At 46.6% G+C, this 22,512-nt stretch overlaps 1 protein-coding gene across 4 annotated transcripts in view; it reads left to right on the forward strand.

Annotated features, from left to right (window-relative positions):
* The first annotated feature begins 2,137 nt into the window (after positions 1-2,137).
* The window catches only part of ALOX5 (arachidonate 5-lipoxygenase), a 56,506-nt gene continuing 36,131 nt past the window's right edge, over positions 2,138-22,512 (forward strand). For all 4 annotated transcript variants that reach the window (XM_059899681.1, XM_059899684.1, XM_059899682.1 and 1 more), the window contains exons 1-3: positions 2,138-2,287; positions 9,342-9,540; positions 13,989-14,070. In XM_059899681.1, the coding sequence (XP_059755664.1) occupies positions 2,138-2,287; positions 9,342-9,540; positions 13,989-14,070 (431 nt within the window). The remainder of the gene's footprint in view (positions 2,288-9,341; positions 9,541-13,988; positions 14,071-22,512) is intronic.

A 22,512-nucleotide genomic window follows, 5' to 3' on the forward strand; every position in this document is an offset into this window, starting at 1 on the left:
CACAAAATATGTACTATTGCATTATTTATGAGGGAAAGCAACCTAAATGCCCAATAATAGTAGACTAATTAAGGAAATGGTGGTATATCCATACAACTAAATATTACACAGTCAATGAAATACTTAAAATGTGAAATTACATAGGAAAATATATGTTATAATATTAAGGAAAATGGAAATAAAACAGGAAATTGCACTTACAATGTGCTCTTAATGTAAAAATGTCTAATGTTATTAGTAAATGTTTACTAATTGTTTTTTCTGCATATTGTTATGAGTTTTACTTGTGTATCAAACTTTTCTTTATTTTCTACAAAGATAGTTCATTACTTTCATCAAAAAATATATTGTATTTCCTTTTTTTAGCAAAACAATAGCCCTATTATTCTTAGATTTGAAGGACAATTCCAGAGCCATCCTTCACACCTTCTCCAGGGTTTCCTGGAACATATTTTGCCTGGCAGGGGTTAGATCCCACTTTTGTGCTATCTTCATCCACCCTATCTCAGCTGTGGCCAGAGTCTTTCATGTCCTACAATTTGATTCCCAGAGAATCCCTCTGGTGTTTGTCCTTTGATAAATAAAGCCAGTCCCACTGAAATCTGCCCTCATCTCCCACCTGTAGAGAATGGCAGGTACTCTCTCTCTGTCCAGAGCGGTGGTCCTGCCAGGCAGAGGAGAAAGCGGGACTTGCCACCAGATGGAGCCCAGGCTCCCAGAAATGGGGAGACTGCCCTGAGCCTGCCCTTTTGCCCGTCCCCGAAAGTGAGTGTGCAGAACAGGTGACTTGATGTCCCCACCACCTCACGTGGAATGAACTTATTTTTAAATTCAGTTCAACTCATTACTGAATGTGTACCACAGTCAGACCCAGTTCTGAAGCTGGGTACAGAGGACGTGCAGGGGAATACAGAAGACTTCTGAGATCAGGTCACAGCAGTTGGAAAGCTCACCACCCGCAGGAAGCTTCCTTCTAGTGTCCAAAGCCTTTTACTAGCATCCCTTCCAAGCCTCGCCCATCATCAGTTAGAAAGCCGATAAAAATTTTTTTAATAAATTGAAATATTAATTAATTAATAAGTAAATGATAGCCAACCAATTACTCTGCCAGGCAGCGGGTTTTCCAAGCACCACCTCTAACTCATGGAACATCCTTGCTGTGGAGTCCACATCTTCTTCCCTAGGACTTCCAGCCATGGGTCCATTCCCAGAAACCATCTCCAAACGAGTCTACCCCCTTTCCCATCACACGCCCAGCCTCCCTGCCCTCGAGTCCTGCAACCCCTCGCCTCCGAGCGCACCAACCTCCTCCAGACAACCCCTTAGGTGTCCAGATTCGGGTTTTCTTATCCTGGCCTCCCTCTCTCTGGCTGCCCTGCCTCCCACTACACACTGACAATCTCCAGGCCTGAGCGTGGCTGGCACCTGACTCACCTCAGTGCCCACCTGCACCCGGCGCAGGGTGACATTCAGCCAAGCCTGTGGAAGAAGCCAATGCCCACGGAAGTCTCTGCGTTCCACAGTACCAGCTCAGGTGTCACCCCTCCAAAAGCTTTCCTGACTCCCCAGGTGGGCTCCTCTTCCCGCTGTAGACTCCCAGAGCACCTCTGCTCTCAGTAATCACAGCATGGCTAAGTGCCCCAGTCGCGCGGCCTCCCTCTAACCCCGGGGACTTGGTGAGAGCAGGGACTGTGTCTGGCTTTCTAGGCGTCCCTTGAGTCCAACCCTAATGCCTCACAAGGGCTTGGCAGTGAGGGAAGCCGAGGCAAGAGGGAAGGGTGAAGAGTGAAAACAATGAATGAGAAACTGAGTGAGAGAATGGAGGGAGGGAGGAGGGGATAGCAGCTGAGGTGGCCCCAGTCCCCTGACTGCCAAAACAGAGGCCAGGTGGAGGGGGTGAGGTGCAGGGACGGGTGCGCTTACCGAGTCCGAGGCGGGTCCGGCGAGGTCAGAGCTCCGGGAGGGCGGGGCCGGGGGCAGGGCGGGCAGGAGGGGGAGGGGGTGGCAGGGGCCCCGGACGCTCAGAGGCCGGAAGCTGCGACGCGGGGTGGGCGAGGGGCGGAGGCCCGCGGACCGGCGCGCCGAGGCTCCCAGTGCTCGCTGCGCCCGCGCCCCGCGGCCCTCGCTGCGCGCCACCATGCCCTCCTACACCGTCACCGTGGCCACCGGCAGCCAATGGTTCGCGGGTACCGACGACTACATCTACCTCAGCCTCGTGGGCTCCGCGGGCTGCAGCGAGAAGCACCTGCTGGACAAGCCCTTCTACAACGACTTCGAGCGCGGGGCGGTGAGGACGCGCGGCCCTGGACGCGAGGCCACGGGCTGGGGTGGCCGGGACAGGGTGCGGACGTCGGGGCGGCCGGGACCCAAGTTCGGGGGCGAGGGGCTCTGTGAGGCCACTTAACTGGGCAAGCGCTGTGACCACCATTACTTGTGCCCCACTTCCTAGGGCTCCACAGATGGCACCTCGGCTGTGGGGAGAACGCGCAGGGCTGGGGGTCCAGAGCCCTGAGTTCCATCCGGGCCTGACCACTAGCTCACTCTGCCCCCTCTCTGGGCCTCAGTTTCCCCAAATGTAAAGTACAAGGGTTGGCTTCAGGCTGGTCTAGGAGTCCGAGCCGGTGGCCCAGAGTGGCACTAGCTTATGTCTCCACACCTGGGCAGCTCCCATTCTCAGTTCAGGTCCCCATAGGAATGCAGAGGGAACCAGAGACCCAGGCCAGGAGAAGCCTTTTGCAAACCTGGAGGTCGTCGCTGGCTCCCAGCAGAGTGTACACCAGGGAACACTTCCACCCAGAGTGTGAGGGCTCAGAAGAGGAAGAGAGAGGAGGGCTTCCCCTCTCCCCTCCTCACCAGAGACCCTGGAGCCTGGGAGTTCGGAGAGCAAAGGGAGCCCGTGTTGACTGCACGTCTAGTCTGTGGTGCCAGGCGCTGTGTGAGGATTCATTCAGAAGTGGGCTCCCCATGCTGACCTGGCCGTGAATTCCAGCCTGTAGCTTTCTCTGTGAGCACCGCAGGTGGCGATCCTCGCCAAGTGTTTGGTGTGATGTGCCCAATCCACTGGGCTTATTAAGTGCTCATTACTTAAGTGCTCATGAAGCGACTATTGTGACAGCTCCAACACAGTACAGGTGCCCAGGAAATATCTGTTCCCTTCTGCCACCCCCAGCTTCTGAACTGGACCAAAAAGACTTAAGATTTCACAAAGCTGTCTTTTTATCTCTTCATTATTTGGTTGAACCACAAGGAATTGCTCATAGTTGACTATTTTTGACAAATAAAACTGGCAATTTCATATGGTTCAACCAAATACTTCTTGGATAATATTCATGAAGCGTGTTTCAGGTCTGCAGAGCCTAAAGTAAGCAAATAATAGTCCACTCCTTTTCCAGATTCCAAACTCAAAGTGAGCTTGATTCCTACCCAGGAGCCTCAGAACCTCGCTATAAGCCCATCTGACACTTAGCCAGGTTCGTCATATTAATGTGGCTAGAGTACCCTTCTAGAAGAGTTAGGTGTTGAGTATAAGAACTACCTCCTATTGTTTGGTTTCCCCAACCAGGGAACTGGCCCAGAGGATGGTGGTGCAGGAGGGCTAATGAGTCATCCATTTGGGATAATGACACCCTCGGCCATTCTGAAGCACTGTCAGAAATAATTATTTCCATTATTTCGTGGATTCCCCCAACACTTATGGGAGGAGAACAGGTTACAGACTTCTCTGCCTTTATAAGTGGTCCGCAGTGGGTTCGTTCTCCACACACGACACACATCAGTGTGCAGCATGAGCAGCCGGGTGTGCCTCCTCAGAGGGGAGGTACGGGGGTGTGACCATAAAAGGGTCGTTGGAAGAGGGGTGAAAGCATCCCTCTGTTCATTATTTCCCCACCCTGAGAATTCATTCAAATGACATTATGATTAAACACTTCAGTGAGAGTCCCAGCAGCAAATTTCAGGAGAGATTTGCATGTTACATTTCCATTGTGGTGAGAGGGGGCAGGTCAGGAGGGGCACTGCAGGGGAATCGCTGGCTCCAAAAGGCTCTTTGAAAAAAATCATCTTTTGAGAAAGTTCCTGCTGATGCAAAGTTACTCCACACTTGGTCTTGCACAGCCCAGAGCTGCTTCCTCAATCTGCAGCCAATGTCTCTTAAGGACAATCCGTCCCATTTGGGTAAAGGTGAAGGAGAAATCTTAGAGGAAATACTTGCAGAGGAGATAAGGCTAACCCATTTTACCCGAAAAGTGTTACAATCATTATAGATAAAAACAGTTACAGTAACAACAGTAAAGACTTTTTCTGGGCAACCAATTCAGTCATTTCCAGGTCATTGGCAGGTCAATACCTCATTCCCCCATGCAAAATTCAGTCCTATAGTGGATGGGACTGATTTTTTTCTCAATAAATTGAGTCACAAATCCCTGGTTATTCTCATCAGAGTTCTGCCAAGTGATTCAGGACAGGACTGGGAATTGGAGTCCTTCGCAGGTGCGATTGTCCTGTCAACCGTCACGCCATCTGCTGGGAAGGCCCAGGCGGTGGACCCACATAGCCCAGAGACTAGCCCAAATTTAGCAGATTGATTTCTTTGACTCTGTCGATTTAAAGTAATTCAAGTCCCAATGGGATAACTTTCACAGATCCGAAGATTTCTGGGAAATCTTACCTGACCCTTTTTCATTCCCTGGCATCACTTTTAGGAAAGCAAAAGGCAGTAGGGTGATGCTTAGTATATCATCCTTGAATGATACATGGATGATATACCAAGTACATGTGAACAAGTCTTACAACTATACTTCTTAAATATTTTCAGTGAATATTCTTACAATATATTCATGAAGAATGTACTCTAGAATACCGCCTTCTCAGAAATGATAATATAGAACTGAAGAGTAAATATTTCCTTCTGACCCTCAATCTCTCTATCCTCCACCTTCCCTCTCTGTCCCATCTCTTCCCTACATTCTGCCTCTTCTTCCTCTTTCTCTTCCTTCCTCTGCTCCCTATTCCCCACAATTCCCCATGTCCCTTGTTTCTCTCTTCTTTTCTGCTCCAATTTCTCCCTTCTGCTGTCTCCTAGATTCCCCCAGCTCCCCCATTCTTTGCTCCCTCAGTCTCCCTAACCACTGCCCCTTTTCTCCCTCTCTCTGCCCCAGCCTCTCCCTTGTCCACCCCTTAATCATCTCCCTCTGTCTCTACTCCACAGCCCCCTCCTCTCCCCTCCCACTGCCCACCAGCCCCTCACTAGCCCCCTCTAAGACAGGCAGTCAGGCTGGACCACATCATGACTCTTCTCTGTCCTTGCTCTAGCAGGGATCTGGGACAGAAACAAATGAAACTTTCTTTAAATGCTGATATAAAGATCAAGCAAAAAACTGGCCAGCTAACAATTTGCTGAAATAACTCAAAAGCCTTAAAATTGTGTACCCAATAGAGGATTGAGAGCAACGGGTGAAATCAGCAAACTGGCCCTTCTGAGAAAGGACGCTGGTGAATATCACGTTTCCCAGGCTCCATATCTCTTTCTAGTGTCTGACCACTGCACCCACCACCTCTGCCCCGAGAACTCCATGCTCCAGCCTCCTCCTCTCACATGCGAATTCCCCACCTCCTTTCTCTACATTCAAAATGCCCTGCCCATTCCCCTTCTTCTCCACTCAACTCACCTCTGAAATCTTACCAACTCCCAAGAGCTGCCTCAAATGCCACCTTGTAGGAAGCTTTTCCTTGTCCTCCACCCCACCCCACATTGCCCCTTCATACTCCACGGAGGGCTTGAACCAGGACTCAAAGCCAGGTCACCTGGCTCCCAGGCCAAGGCTTTTCCCACGATGTGGCCATGGGAAACAGTGAGAGGTTGGGCCATCACACAGGTGTGGGTTCTAATCGTGGGGCCACCAGTTACTCACTAGCATGGTAGCTGCCTGACCTCTCTGAGCCTCAGTTTCCAACTATAAAATGAGATAATCATCCACTCGGCCATGCACATGTACTGTATTTATTGAGGGCCTGTTATGCGCCGTGCCATCCACTGTTGATACTGTACACTGTGCAGAATGGACATGTGATATTAACGTGTCAAGGCAAATTAGTCAACAGACACAGTATCCACCAGCATACTGGCCCAGGGAGAGGAGGAAGGAAGGTCGTCACACCCTGTAGCTCTTTGTATCTTCCTAAGACCTGACTTTGCTGTTTGACACACAGGACCCTGAGATCTTCCTGGAGGCCCCTCTCTATCCCCTGTGACTCTCTAGCAGTGGCTCCCTTGGATGCCAGTGTCAGTGTCACCAGACTTTGTCCCTGAGACTGCCTGAGTTAGGTGGGACTGAACTCGGGCCCTGGTTCACCTCCTGTAGCACCGGGCCTGAAGCCAGGGCCAGCCAGAGACAAGCCAGACTGGCAGTCCTCTCCCATTGCAAGACCCTGTCAGATGGCCTACTGAGTCCCTATAGGTCTGTCCAGTGATTTCATCCGGGTGAAACTCCAGGGCCCTCTGCCAGGTGCCTGTGGGTCCTTGGGAAAGGGTGACCTGGAGGGCCCATTCTCCTGTGACTGCACCACATGTGTGCCCAGGGTGACCCTGCTCTCCCTTCTCTCGGAGAAGCTACTCCGTCTCTTCCTTATCAATCCCCACCCGCAGCTGGACATCTGGCCCTCCCTCTGAGAATCGCCCTGGAGCGGCTCCCTGGGCCCCAGCTCCCTTCCCTCTGTGATCCAAGGCTCCTCCCTCCCATGAGAGTCGTCCACCTCAGATGCTTATGGCGCCTGTTACTTGAGATGGCCGTCCTCTCCCCCTTCACCTCAGCCTTCCTGGCATCAACCTCCCAGACACCTGCAGCCTCCTCTAGCCCCTCGGAGCCACAGGAAAGCCGCGTCCCCTGGAGCAGCCACCGCGAGCCCGGGCCCAGGCCTCAACACACGCTGACTTCCCTTTGCTCGGCCTGAACCGCCAGCAACAAAAATGCCTCCAGTTCTCACTCGGCCTCAAGGCCCCTTCTCCATCCTCACAGGAACTCCCTTCAGGTTTTGAGCCAAGTTGTTTCTGCTCATGGGCTCAATTTCTTCCTCCCATCTCTACTCTGGCTACTCAATGTGGCGCATGTAGTCAAGCATGGACCTCAGTGCAGGGGCCCATGCTAGGTCCAAGCCGCTCGCAGGCAGTGTGGGACTTGCTGACCCCCCAGGAGTCAAGGAGGGAGGACCAGGTGGTTCCGATACACACAGCAGCTGGTGGCCTGTGCCTCTGGAGAAAGGAGGCCACTCAGGCATCATGTCATTTGGATTTCCCAATGGTCCTGCAAGCTAAGCGTGATCTCCCCTTGATAGATGAAGAAACATAGCCTCAGAGAGTGAAACAGTTTGCCCTGGCCCCTAGTCAGTTACTTTGGAGGTGGGATGTGAACTCAAGGCCCCTGAGGCTTTCTGAGCTGCCCTGACACTCAGGCTCACCTCGCCCTCTGCCCCTCACTGCCCTCCCTCCGGTCCTCGGTGGGAATCTCTGTCTTGACCCCGCAGGAGGGCCATGGTCTCTGCAGAGCCTCATGGCAGGTGGGACTTGGAACGGGGTGGGCCCTGCAAACGTCCAGTCTTAAGCCACCAGTCCCCACTCTGCTTCTCCAGGTGGACGTTGGGCCCCTTGTTCCATCAAAACCTTCCTGCCTTGGCCCACTGATGCCTCAGCTCAGGGGCCTCCCTTCTCTCCCCACCCCTGGGAAGCCACCCAACAAGAGCTGTGTCCTTCCTTTCCTCTCCCTCCTCCCAGCTCCTCAGGTCATCCAGCCCCTCACTGGGACTCCTCTCCCAACTCTATCCGGGGCCTGCCGCCTTCTCCCCACGGATCGGCGCCCTGTGGTACAGACAGGCCCCTCTGCCTGAGGCCCCACAGGCCCTGGGGGTCAATGCTCTCTGTGACCTCGCCTGTGGCCCCTGGTATCCCATAAGACACGCTGTGAGGCAAGAGGGTTCTTTCACCTGCAGGATGGGCATCTGGCAGGACAGATGTGCTGGCACACCTGTTAGGGACCCAGCACACAGGCTGGCTCCTCTGTCCCCAGAAACTGTTTCTAACTGAGGACCCAGGCCCAGACCACAGGGCACTAGGAAGAGACTTCCCTTTCTGACCACAAGCATCTGGCATCTGAGGCAGCCAGGACATGCAAGCTACTCACTGTGCTCAGAGCCAAGGGGTTTGCTGAAAATGTTCAACTTCCCACTCCCTTTAAGAAGTCCTCCCAGGGGTCTCCTGGCATTTGGAGGGAGAAGGATGGAAATGGGGATGCGTGGGGTCATGTGCGAGATGAACACCCTTCCCCTCCCCTTACTTCACCATCACACTGAGAACTCTAAGCCTGCCACCAAGGAAAAAGTTCAAGGATGGGTGAAATCTGGCTTAGAAAGTGCCTCAGAGGGCATTGAGTCTGGGGCTCCCCAAACCTACTGGTCTTTGGAACGCCCGATGCAATGCTTGAGCCCCCATCCTTCCTTCCCATCTGCCATCCAGAGCTGCACATACGCAGATCAGGCAGCAGCCGTGGAGGGGCTGCCCTGCGCTGCCACTGCACCAGCCCGTCTCCTGGGGTCAGGAGCCTGGCAGCAGCCTGGGGAGCAGTGCGCACGTGGCCTGAGGTAGCCAGGCCAGCCTCAGTCCACCACTGTGCCTTGGATATAGTGGACACTGCTTATCTGATTTTCTTGGCATCACTGTGGCTCAGTGAACTGCAGAGGCCCCAGGACAGCTTGAATCTGTGTGACTTCACTTTTATCTGAGCCTCCCCATTTGCACTCAGTTATTTGCCCCACCGAGAATGAGAGAGATACGGAAAGGCCTGGATTGGAATTCCAGCTCTGCCAATTAGTAGTAGAAGTGGGGCTTACTGAACCTCACTGTCTTCATCTGAGACACAGGTCATAACTCCCCACTCCTCCCAAAGTTGTTGTGGGATCTATAGCAACGTCAGCAAGCCCTTTGCAAGCTGTAAAGGGCCGCCCCTGTGTGCGAGGGCCAGTTTGTCCCATCTCGCCGTGTAAGGTAGCACGGCCTGCAGACTTGCCGCCCTTGCTGTGAGTGGGGGCAGCTGCAGAGGCCCTCAGCGAGCCTGGCCTGGCACTGGGCTGTGCGCAGACAGCAGAATGTCTCTCTCTGAGCAGCGCCATCCCTTGCTCACTAGACTTCCATCTCCTAAGGGTAGAGCTGGGGAATTGGCCATCTCTGTCACCCAGGGCGCAGCAGAGCCGTGCCAAGGGCAGGCATTTGGCAGACATCTCAGCTAAATGAATTGAGGGTGATTCAAAGGCTCAGGAGCTCCCAGATGGTCTGACTTGCCTTTTCTCCTTCTCAGGTTGATTCTTACAGTGTGATAGTTGATGACGAACTGGGCGACATCCAGCTGATCAGAATCGAGAAGCGCAAGTACTGGTTCCATGACGACTGGTACCTGAAGTACATCACACTGAAGACGCCCTGCGGGGACTACATTGAGTTCCCCTGCTACCGCTGGATCTCAGGCGAGAGCGAGATTGTCCTGAGAGATGGACGAGGTGAGCGGCTCAGGCCCCTTCCACTCCCTGGGCTTCTGGGGAATGAGAGAGTTTGCAGGCACTCCTTCCTCGAAGAACTGTATCCATGGGAATAATAACCATGCTCTCCGTGGTTGAGCACCTGCTTCGTGCCTCGATGCACCTGTAGGAGGTGTGGCCTTCCTCCAGGTACCAACAAGCCCCAGGTTCAGAGGGGGAAGTGACAGGCCCCAGGCTCCATCCAGCCATGTCCCCTCTCTGCTATAAAGTCCTTCAGGAGAAGATTATGACCCCCTTTTTGCCAGAGGGTAACTGGGGTCCCTAGTAACACGTACCCCTGGGTCGTGCCCCTGGATGGGCAGTTCTTCAGCTGAGTTCTCAGCTCTCCTCTCTGTGAGGTCACAGTAGGGCTTGGGCTCCAGGGACCCCAAGCAGGCCAGGAAAAGGATGGAGTTGACCAGGAGTGCCTGAGTGCCAGCTCAGAGGAACCATGGGCAGGCCTGGTGTTCGACGGTCACCAGTCATTAAACTTAAGTCCCACTTTTTGCTGAAAGAGAAAAGAACCCAAAATATACCCTCTTAAGCAAGACCCTCAAATGTGCAAACCCCAATCTGGCACTTCCTCGGGAGGCCATTCTTGGTAAGAGACATGCAACTGGCCTGGTTGGAGGAGGAGGAGAGAGGAGCAGATGGCGGGGGTCAGCTAAGGCCTCTTTCCCTTTGAATGACGCCCCCCTTGCATACCAGCCTCTTAGCGTGTGTGAGTCAAATCCGTGCCTTGGCAAAATCCTGCCGTACCTTAGTCATGACCCTTCAGCTTGCTTACTCTCGAAACCTGAAATGATCTAGTGCATCCACTAGAATAATGAGGAGTGGGACAGCAGCTTCTTCCAGTGCCACCGTTTAACACCTCCAAGCTGACAACACATTTCCTATCACTAGTTCATTTGCTCTTCGCAGAACTTTAGCAGGGTAGGTAAGATGAGAATGATTAGTACCCCCTCTATTTTAGCTAAGAAAACCCAAGACACAGGAGGAAAAGTTCTTCTCTACCTGGTGTTCTTAAAACTATCAGGCCACATCCCACTGCTTCTGACATGGAATTTAACTTAAGAAACAAAATTCCAAGATTATTTCTGAACTAAATTATTGGAGCAGGAAGGATTTTTATCCCCTGTCTTCATGGCAGGGAAGAAGATCACAAAAGTCACTCTGTCTTACGGTGGCCAGCATGGGGAAGGTTGCAGACAGGGCACTTCTCTTCTACCAGGATCATAGAAACACGAGCTCCACATCTCCCTCCTGCCCCCTTCCTACCCACGGTCTCAGATGTGTAGTCCTTCTTCCCACGGACCCCGAATCTCTTTCCAACAAAAAAGCATATGGCACCTTCCAGTTGGGATATTTAGAAGGTGTAGGCCAGTGTGCAGGGCCATTAGAACTCCTAGTCCTGGTGGGGTGGGGGGAGGGAAAGAATGCGAGAATAGTCCAAAAGGGAAGTGTCCTGGAGCCAGAGCTGCCTTGGGAGGAGCTCTGGTCCTCAGTAGAGATGCAGACAGCCTGGGGAGACACTACAGAGAGAGGCTGGGGAAGAAGTGTCCTCTCTTCACTGTCCCGTACCCTCCAGTCTCTGGTCAGGGTTCCCAGTGGCTGAACTGAACGTGAAGCCAATTGATGCGTTGATCAGGGACCTTCAGGGACAGAACTGGTGAAGGGTGGATCTGGAGGGGCACATGGAAGCCACCCAGTATGTTCCACTTATCAGTTGCTGTGTAGCATTCTTAGTGGCTTTAAACAGCCATTTCATTTTGCTCATGATCTTAGGGGTCAGGAATCTGGGAAAGGCTCAGCTGGGTGGTCCCTCTGTGAGCCATGGGGCATCCGCTGAGAGGGGAAGGGCTAGAGGATTCGCTTCTAAGATGGTTCTCCTCTCGCGTGCTTCAGGGCTCCGTGGGCTCTCCCCCTCCACATGGCATCTCATTTTTAAGGCTTCCCCGTAGAGCCTGGGCTTCTCACAGCTTGGTGGTCTCAGGGTAGTTGCACTTCTTTTTGTGGTGGCTGGCTTCCAAAAGCAAGAGACAGAAAGTGGAAGCTGCCAGTTTCTTCAAGCCTGGCCCTGGAAACTGGCACAGTGTAACTTCTACCACGTTCTATTGGTCCAAGCAGTCACAGAGCCCGCCCAGACTCAAGGGGAACATAGACCTACTCTCAGTGGAAGAAATGTCAAAGAATTTGTGGCCATCTTTGGTCCACCACATGGCACGACAACCAACCCTTTGGGCAACCTGGAAATGAGGGGGCCCAGCCCACAAGCGATTCAATCACTCACCACATAGAAACCTCTGGAATCTAATATTTCACCACTGCACCTGGGGTGACCATAGAAGTCAGAGGGCTGTCTCTGTGGTGACTGACATTTTTGTAAAACACAATAAAAATTAACTACTAGAAAAATGAAATCAAAAACAAACCAAAGCCATTCAAAATACAAGCCCTGTTTTTATTATCAGATGCAACAGTCAGAAGTATTTTAGCAAGTTACTCTAAGTTTGTAAACCTGTACACTCAACCTCTGTTCTTACCTCATTGCAGACCAGCACCCAACAGTTCTGAGCCTCACAGAGCTCTCTGGCCCATTGCACCTCTGCCTGAGGCAGCTCCAGTCCCAGGCTTGGAACTGGGGCCCAAAGAGGAAGATCAGTGGGTCACTGTGGTCCCAGGGATTCCAAGCATCTATGTGAAAGACTCGTATCAGTCTTTTGGAATCTGTCCCCCTGAACTCTGCTGTAGTCAGTCCAGGCTTTGTCACCTGCCGTGTTCCCAGAAGTTATGTTAGTCAGTGGGGCCAGGAAAAAGGATGCTATATGCCATTTGAGACTTGGTAGGTTGCAGTTTTACATGTTCTCTGACTTATTCATACATTAAAGCTAAAGAGATACAACTCCTCAGAGCCTGAGAAATAGGCAGGTTCTTTAAGGTGGATAAGAGATGATGAATGTACCAATGACAGCTGTTGTTACATTTAATACTCACCTTGCCTTCAGTGGCCTTGAGCCTCCCCACTGATTTACAAAAATGTCAGTCTGTGATGGAATGGAAGTTTTAAAAACCCGGCTCTTCACCACAGAGAACTGGAGAAGCTCTTCACTGCAGAGGCCCCCTTTCCAGGAGATGTTCTGGAATCCTGCCAGTCGGGGTTCTATTGACTGTGTTCGCTGGTTTTACCTTAAATAATAGTATAAAGGGTAATCTTGATCTGACCTCTCCTGCTCTAAAGGCCCTGAGAAGTGTGACCAACCATGCCCTTAGTCACCTGCCTACTCCTGAAATGAAAGATGAGACACCTTTGAAGTCTGGCTTAGAGGGAGGAAGAGGACACTCAGGTCCATGATAATTATAAGGACAACAGTGATAACCATGGGTCCCATTTACTGGGCACTTACTGGTCCTAAGCACTTATGGAGTGATTTGCTGCAGTCTCTCACTAAATCCCTACCATGGCCCTAGAAATAAGTGTTAATTATCTCCATTTTACATGGGAAGAAGCTAAGGCAACTTGCTCAAGGTCACACAGCTTTAAGTGACACAGCCCTAGTCCAAACCCAAACCCAAGAACATCTCTTCTAAAGCCCACACTCTAGGACATGACAGGCTGTTTTAGAATAAGCTCCATTCTCATTCCTCTGTGTAGCCACCACAGGAAACTGGACAGTGTCAGCGTCTGTATATTGAATCTTAAGTCACACATTTCTCCAGGAGGCAACCAACTGGACTTAGAAACACAAGAGCCATGAGTCCCTGCTATTCTCTCAGGCAACATGGAAACCCGCAGTGGCTGCCATTTCTGCTCTGCATGAGAAATGCAGGAGTGAACTGCTCTGAAGTGGTTTGAAGAGATCCACCAAAGATCACGAAATGCCTTTCCTCTGAAGTGGAAAGGCAGCTCTGCACCAGGGGCCCCAGGATTCTTGGCAAAGGCAGTGTCCTGGGAGCCCCCAGGTGGAAATCCACAGGCAGGCCAGAGATGGGCACACTGTGCCTGCCAGAGAATCATTGCATTTGTCTGCCTTCCTGTAATTCACGATGAGAACCAAGCCTGGCTCATGTATCTGGATGTGATTCTCAGAACCCCGAGGTTCAGAGCCCCCAGGCTTGCTGAGTGAGCAGACAGGAGGAGGAGGAACTGGATTTGTCTTTTATAAAGAGAGTTAGCTAACAGCATGGGATTTGAGTCTTGTGTTGAAAATCCACTAATTAGGTTGTGACCTTGGGTAAAGTTCAAGGGCAAATCTATTCAACCTCCCTATGCCCCCATTTCTTCGCTATAAAATGAGGGGGTGTTCTGAGGCTTAAATGAGACAATACACAAAAAGCACTTGGCTCAGGAAGAGTGTCTGAGGGAAACCTGCATACTGGATGTTGTTAATGCGCTTCCCTAGGCTCTTCTCACACATGTCCTTTTCTCACAGCGAAGTTGGCCTGTGATGACCAAATTCACATTCTCAAGCAGCACAGACGTAAAGAACTGGAAACACGGCAAAAACAGTATCGGTGAGTTATGACATCAGACCAAATGGCTTGGGGTCATGGTGTCTTCTGTCTCAGGGGCATAACCCTGCCCACAGTTTATGGCCCATCATTGCTGGTACGTGATGACCAAGGGACCAGATCCCTTCAGTGCTCCTCAGTACCCAAGCTCCACCTTACCACCACTCCAGGCAGAGATGGTGAAAGAGTTATGAAAAACTTGGGATCAACCGTATTGGCATTTAGGAGGAATGGGACAGTAAAGGCTTGAATTCACCTTGATGTTCTCCCACTCCCATTGTAGGAATTACCCTTCACTTTTTATGTCTTCTTATAATAATTCAGTTATAAATGTGATACATAATCTACAAGAAAATTGACAAATCTTTAGCTAACAGACTAAGAAAAAAGAGAAGACTCAATTTATTAAAATTAGAAATAAGAGAGGGAACATCAATACCAACCTCACAGAAATTAAAGTGAATGAAAGGGAATAGTATGAACAATTGTATACCAACCAATTAAATAACTTAGATGAAAAGGACAAATTCCTTAGACAGAAACTGCCAATGCTGACTCAAGAACAAATCAAATGAATAGACTGATCACAAGAAAAGAGAGTGAATACTAATTTTAAATTAATTTTAAAACTTCCTACTAAGTAGTTTTAAAGTAATTTTAAAACTTCCTACAAAGAAAAGCCCAGGCCCATATGGCTTCACTGGTGAGTTCTAGCAAACATTTAAAAAATTAATACCAACCCTGCATAAACTCTTCCAAAAAATAGAAAAGGAGAGAACTTGTCTCAACTCATTGTATGAGACCAGTATTATACCAAAACCAGACGTCATAAGAAAACTACACATCAATATCTTTTATGAATATAGATACAAATATTTTCAACAAAATACCAGCAAACAAAATCCAGCAGCACATAAAAGACATTATACAATATGAAGAGGTGGAATTTATTCCAAGTATGCAAGGTTGGTTTAACATCCAAAAATCAATTAATGTAATACACCATGTGAATAAAGAACAAAAAAAATACATGGTCAAAGAAAATACATGATCATCTTAATAGACACACAAGAAAGCGTTTGACAAAATTTTTTAAAAACACTCAAAAAATAGGAACTGAAGGGAACTTCCTCAACCTGATAAAGTGCATCTACAAAAAATTCACAGTTAACATCATACTTAACGAGAAAAGACTGCATGCTTTCCTCCTAAGATCCAGGAACAAGATAAGTACGTCAGCTTTGCCACTTCTACTCAACATTGTACTGGAGGTTCTAGCCAGGGCAATTAGGCAAGAAGGAAGAAAAAACATCCGTATTGGAGAACAATAAGTAAAATCATTGCTATTCACAGAGGACATGGCCTTGTATATAGAAAATCCTAAGGAATTCACCAAAAAATCATTGAAACTAAAAACAAGCAATATTGCAGCATACAAGACCAATATACAAAATTCAATTGTTTTCTATTTGCGAGCAATCAATAATTTAAAATGAAAATAAGAAAACAGTTCCATTTACAATAACATCAAAAGGAATAAAATATTTATGAATAAATTTAACAAAAGAAGTTTAAGACTTACACAATGAAAACTACAAAATACTGTTGAAATTAATTAAAGAAGAGCTAAATAAGATGAAAGACATCTCATGTTCATGGACCAAAGGACTTATATTGTTTAAATGGCAATACTCCCCAAAGCAATGTATAAATTCAACACAATCGCTATTAAAATCCCTGCTGACTTTTTTGCAGAAATTGACAAGCTGATTCTAAAATTCATATGGAAATGCAAGGAACCCAGAATAGTCAAAACAATCTTGAAAAAAAAGAAAACAAACTTGGAGATTCACACTTCTCAATATCCCAAGTACTACACCACTGCAATAATCAAGACAATGTAGTATTCACATAAGGATAGACATATAGATCAATGATATAGAATTGAGAGTCCAGAAATAAGCCCTTACACTTATGGTCAATTAGTTTTCAACAGAGGCAACAAGACCATTCAATGGGGAAAGAAGTCTTTTCCACAAATGGTGTTGGGACAACTGAATAGCCACATGCAAAATAATGAAGTTGAACCCTTACCTCACACCACATACATAAATTAACTTAAAATGGATCAAACACCTAAATGTAAGAGCTAAAACTATAAAACTTTGAAGAAAACATGGGTAAATCTTCATGACCCTGAATTTGGCAAAGGATTTTTATATATGACCATGAAAGCATAAGCAACAAAAGAAACACAAATAAGTCATCAAGTTTTAAAAGAAACACAAAAGAAACACAAATAAGTCATCAAGTTTTAAAATTTGATGTCATCAAATTTTAAAACTTCTGTGCTTCAAGGACACCACCAAGAAGGTGAAAGAACAACCCACAGAATGGGATAAAATATTTGCAAATCGTGTATCTGATAAGGGACTTGGATCCAGTACATAAAGAACTCTTACAACTTAATGATAAAAGATAAATAATCCAATTTAAAAATGGGCAAGGACCTGAACTGATATTTTTCCAAGGAAGATATACAAATGACCCATAAGCACATGAAAAGATGCTTGACATCATTATTCATCATGGAAATGCAGATCAACACCACAGTGAGATACCACTTCACACTCACGAGGATGGCTAGAATCAAAAAGTCAAATAATAACAACGTGAGGATATGAAAAAGTCAGAACCCTCATACACTGCTGGTGGGAATGTAAAATGGAACAGCTGCTTTGGAAAACAGTCTGATAGTTCCTCAATCTATTAAACACAGAGTAACCATATGATCCAGAAATTCCATACCTAGGCATATACCCAAGAGAAATGAAAACATATGTTCACACAAATATACCTGTGCATGAATATTTATAGCATCATTATCCATAATAGCCAAAAGGTGAGTACAACCCAAATGTTCATGAGCTGATGAATGTCAGTGGGATATCTATATAATGGAATATATTTTGGCCATAAAGAGGAATGAATAAACACTTCTCCAGAGGAAATATACAAATGGCCAATAAGCACATGCAAAGATGCTCAAAACCATTAGTCATCAAGACAATGCAAATTGAAAGCACAATGAGATACCACTTCACACACACTAGGATGGCTGGAATTAAAAAGACAGATAATAACAAGTGCTGTAAAGCATGTAGAAAAACTGGAGCCCTCATATATTGCTGGTGCAATGTAAAATGATGCAGCCACTTTGGAAAACAGTTTAGCACTTCTACCTCTAGGTACTTACACAAAACTAATGAAATCATATTTCTACACACAAAAAAACCCTTATACACAAATATTTATAATAACACTATTCATAATACCCCCAAAGTAGAAACAACTTAAATTCTGTTAATTGATGAATGGATAAATAAAATGCTGCATATCCATGCAATGGAATATTATCTGGCATTGAACTATGGATACATGCTAAACTATAGATGAACCTCAAAAACATTATAATAAATGAAAAGGTCATATACAAAAGGCTGCATCTTGTATGATTCTATTTATATGAAATGTCCAGAAGAGGCAAGTCTATGGACACACATTAGTAGCTTAGTGGTTGCCTAGAGCTGAAAGTTGGGGTGGGACATGGGGAATGACCATTAATGGGTACAAAGTTTCTTTTGGGGTGAACATATTCCAAAATTAGATTATGGTGATGGTTGCTCAACTCTGTAAATATGCTACAAACCTTGTAATTGGATACTTTTAAGGGATGAATTTTATTGTATGTAAATTATATCTCAGTATAACTGTTTTTTGTTGTTTTTTTTTAATTTTTTATTTATTTATTTTATTTTATTTTTGGCTGTGTTGTGTCTTCGTTTCTGTGCGAGGGCTTTCTCTAGTTGTGGCGAGAGGGGGCCACTCTTCATCGCGGTGCGCGGGCCTCTCACTGTCGTGGCCTCTCTTGTTGCGGAGCACAGGCTCCAGACGCGCAGGCTCAGTAGTTGTGGCTCACGGGCCCAGTTGCTCCGCGGCATGTGGGATCTTCCCAGACCAGGGTTCGAACCCGCGTCCCCTGCGTTGGCAGGCAGATTCTCAACCACTGCGCCACCAGGGAAGCCCAGTATAACTGTTTTTAAAAATAATACATGAGCAAGAGTGCACATCTGGAAAGTGGTGGTCAGTGGGCTGTATCCAGCCTATAAATGTGTTTAATGGGTCATTGTGGAATTCTGAGTAAACAGGGCTCTTATTCTCTAGGTTTCCCCAGTCCAACACCAGTCTATCATCTATATCAAGGCTTCTTTCATTTCCTACTTTGGCCCCTGGAGACATTTGAGTTTGAGACTCCTTCCAAGGGAAGGAACAGTCAGCATGGTTAACTGGGCAGGGGCGGGGGTGGGGGGGTGCTTTTGGAGAGTGATGACTGTTACACTTTTCACATATTCCTCTATAGTTCAAATTCTTACAAGGAATATGTAACATGTCAGGTTTTTTTTTTTTTTCTCAATCCAGTAAAGCAAGAGAAGGGGAATAATGTAGAAGCAGAATAATGTAGAAGCAGAAAAAATACCTGTAATCCATCCATTTTCACCTTTATTTCTTTGGGATTATATTGTATATATGACTTGACAGCCTCCTTTTTTTCCCTTAGAAGTATAGCAGAATCATTTCCCCATATTTAAAAAATCTCATCACAAACATTATTCTAGTTTTTATATAATATTTCATTGTATGGATGCACCATACTTTACTTAAACACCAACCTGACTGGACATTTAGGAGGTTTTTAATTTTTTATTCTTATAAATAATGTGAAAATCTTTCCTTTTTGTGTATATTATTAAGTATTTCCTCAGGATAGATACCCAGAAATGAAATTACTAATTCAAATAGTAGAAGTTATTAGTATATATAGACAAATTTCTCTTCAAAAATCTTTAACCATTTTTCATGATCAGTGTGTAGATACCTATTTCACTAATACTTGCTGTAGCTGGGTGGTATCTTCTATTTTTTTAACTTTTCTAATTTGTAAAGACATCTCTTTTCTCTTAGCTCCTTATTCTTTCCCTCTTTCATGGACCCACTGCTGTCCAGTGGTTGAGAAATCCCCACTGAGACCACTGATTGCCCCAGTCTCAAAATTATCTTTAGCTCTATCCCCCTTTCCTTCAAAAGCTTACATTTCCATGAAACAGAATGGAAAATGAGAAACAGGGCCATACACACATGGATACTTGATATATTACAGAGGCTCCGACAATGAGTAGTGTGGGACTATTAGGAATCCATACAGAACAGAGAGAGAAAAGTGGAGGAAGAGAAAAAGGAGAAGAAATTGGACTCTACATCATATCATTCAGAAAACTCATTTTAGAGTTGAATAGACTTAAATGTTAAAGGCAAAACTATAAAACTTTTAAACTATAGAAGATTCTTCTTCATGACCTCAAGGAAAAAAGATTTTTCAAACAAAACTCAAAATGCACTAACCATAGAGCAAAAGAATAAACTCACCTATCTCAAAGTGAGGAACTTCAGTTCACTACAAGACACCACAAAAAGAGTGAGGAGAAAGTTCACAGAGTGATGGACAAGAATTATTATTTATCATGTACCAAGGACCCCTACAAATCTACAAGAAGAGCATTGTCAATTCAGTAGAAAAATGGACACTGCAGTCACTGCACAAAATATAAGCAACAAGTATACGAAAAGGTGCTCAACCTCATTTGTAATCAGAGGAATCAAAAGTAAGATCACAATGAGCTACTGCTACTACTGCTGCGTGCGCGCGCACACACACACACACACACACACACACACACACACACACAGGCAAAACTGAAACAACTTGACAGTACCCAAGTGTTAAAGAAAGGATGAAGGGATGGGAAGACCCATACACTGCTGACAGGGATATAAATTGAAACAACCTCTGTAGAACACAGTTTTGCAATATTTGGTGAAATTGAAGCTACATTATAATCTTTGACTTAGAAATTCTACTCTTGGATCTAAATCCAGGTGTGCAGGTGCACCTGGATACGTGTACACAGATGGTCACAACAGTATTATTTATGAGAGCCAAAAAAATGGAAACCACCCAATGTCCATCAGCAGTAGAACAAATAAATAAATTGTGATAACTCTACCCTGCAAGGAAGAGCAGTGAACTGTTGGTACCCACAGCAACATGAACAAACCTCACTAACACAGTACTAAAGAATAGAAACCAGACACATGTCTGGCCAATCCATGAGGTTTGAAATTATATTGCTTAGGGAAAGTTGTGTAGCAGTGAAACAATAAACAATAGCAGGAAATGATTATCACAAAATCAAGGTGATCGGAGAGGTTGAGTGGGCAGTGGGTGTTGAGGCTACTAGCAATGTTCTGATTCTTGATCTGGATGTTGCTTATACAGATGTTTTGTGCATTTTTCTGCGTATGTGAGTGTGTGTGTGCATATATACACATACATACATATATTTATATATTCTTTTCCAAAATAAAATTTTTTAATGAAATTTTTATGATTTTTAGTACCAGGTATGGAAGAATAATCTGCTAATACAGTGCATAATGTTAAGGGTCTATGAATTTGCAATTTGTTGTAGAATATTTGTGAGTAAGCCTCTCAGCTCAGGCACCATATGATGTGTTTTGAGACTTTTGTACTTGGTGCAGTGCACAAGGCATTGTCCAAGAGCTATGCACCGCCCATTCCCATCCTAAAGGGTTGGTGTTCATATACCCCTTCCACAGCTTCCCTCCCCACTTCAACCACCCAGGGAAAGCCCCTACAGTGAGCACTCCACGTGCTTCTGGCCTTGTGGAAGGAGGGAGTCCTAGACTGTGGCGAGTTAAACAGTTTCCAGAGAATCAGGCTAGTTTGTGTCCTGTTAAGAGAGTGGACAGCAAATTTTATCAGTTCCACACTAATTCAGACTAAGATGTTAATGACTGATAAATCAGTCTTACAGGCATTTTCTCTTAACCCAGTATTTTCCAGAGTGTGCACTGGAGCAACTGGTCCCAAAACTTTCTCCCCAGAAGAGGGTCCCATGGTAAAAAAAGTTTGGGAGGGGGCTTCCCTGGTGGCGCAGTGATTGAGAATCTGCCTGCCAATGCAGGGGATGCGGGTTCGAGCCCTGGTCTGGGAAGATCCCACATGCCGCGGGGTGGCTGGGCCCGTGAGCCACAATTGCTGAGCCTGCGCGTCTGGAGCCTGTGCTCCGCAACAAGAGAGGCCGCGACAGTGAGAGGCCCGTGCACCGCGATGAAGAGTGGCCCCTGCTTGCCGCAACTAGAGAAAGCCCTCGCACAGAAACGAAGACCCAACACAGCCATGAATAGACAAATAAATAATTTAAAAAAAAAAAAAAAGAATATATATTACTCTTAAAAAAAAAAAAAGTTTGGGAAACTGTTTATCACATCCCCCTTCTAGAGGTTCACGATGCACATAAGCATTGAGGATTCTGAGAAGTTCTGGGGTAATGGACCCTAGTTAATTTTATTTTTAACCCAGTGTGTCCCAAGAGAATTTGACGTACGACTCTTAACATCGTGCAGAACGATTGCTCCGTGCAGCACCCTTTGAGAAACACCCCTTCCCCAGGGAGAGGTGGATTCATTGGTGTGTTGGTTTTATGGAGATGGGGCTTTGGCAGGGTCTAGGGAATGGGGAAGAAGGTTTTCTGGTGAGATAGTCTGCCCCTTTCTTAGATCTAATCATCATTGTTTCTTCCTCCTTCTACTCATCTCTCCTTTTCAGACCTCCTCCTCTGCTTCCGTTCAGGAAACACTGAGCTTCGCACCGTCTGCATATTCTCACAGTTCCTCTTTCATATGAACTCACAGGCTTCCAGATTAGAGTTTGGAAGTAAAGTAACAACTAAGAATAATCTCCAGTATGTCAAAAGCTGGCAAGTCCAGCTAGCTCTCATCACTCAATCAGCCGGGCAGAGACATGGAGAATCCCACACAGGTCATAACCCAGCATCCATGTTCTCTCACTATGACTGCATATACCTGCGTGGTACACACACACACAGCAGAATGTGTTTTCATCTACATCATTTAACCTAATCATTCTGTGACTTGCTTTTTTCCCAGTGGTCATTCTGTTTTAAAGAGCAGCCAGTTGACACAGATAGGTGTCGTCCATTCATTTTAGCTTCTGTGTAGTGCACCACCGTGTAAGTAAACCACTGTGTTCACCCACTCCCCTGCTGGTGGACATGTGGGTGGTCTTTAATTTCTGGCTGCTGCAAGCTACACCACAATAAGCTTCCACATATGTCTTGTCTCCTGGTGCTCTCTTGAATGAGTTATTCTAGAGAACATCCCTAGGAGTAGACACCAAATTTTGCAGACCATGTGTTAAGTTTTCTAAATATTGCCTACTGTTTTCCAAAGGGATTCTGCCAATTTTCACCCTAAGAGCTGTTCCTGAGTTGCTGTTTCCCTACA

The sequence above is a fragment of the Balaenoptera ricei genome, chromosome 16 (assembly GCF_028023285.1).
Source record: "Balaenoptera ricei isolate mBalRic1 chromosome 16, mBalRic1.hap2, whole genome shotgun sequence".
NCBI classification, from domain to species: domain Eukaryota; kingdom Metazoa; phylum Chordata; class Mammalia; order Artiodactyla; family Balaenopteridae; genus Balaenoptera; species Balaenoptera ricei.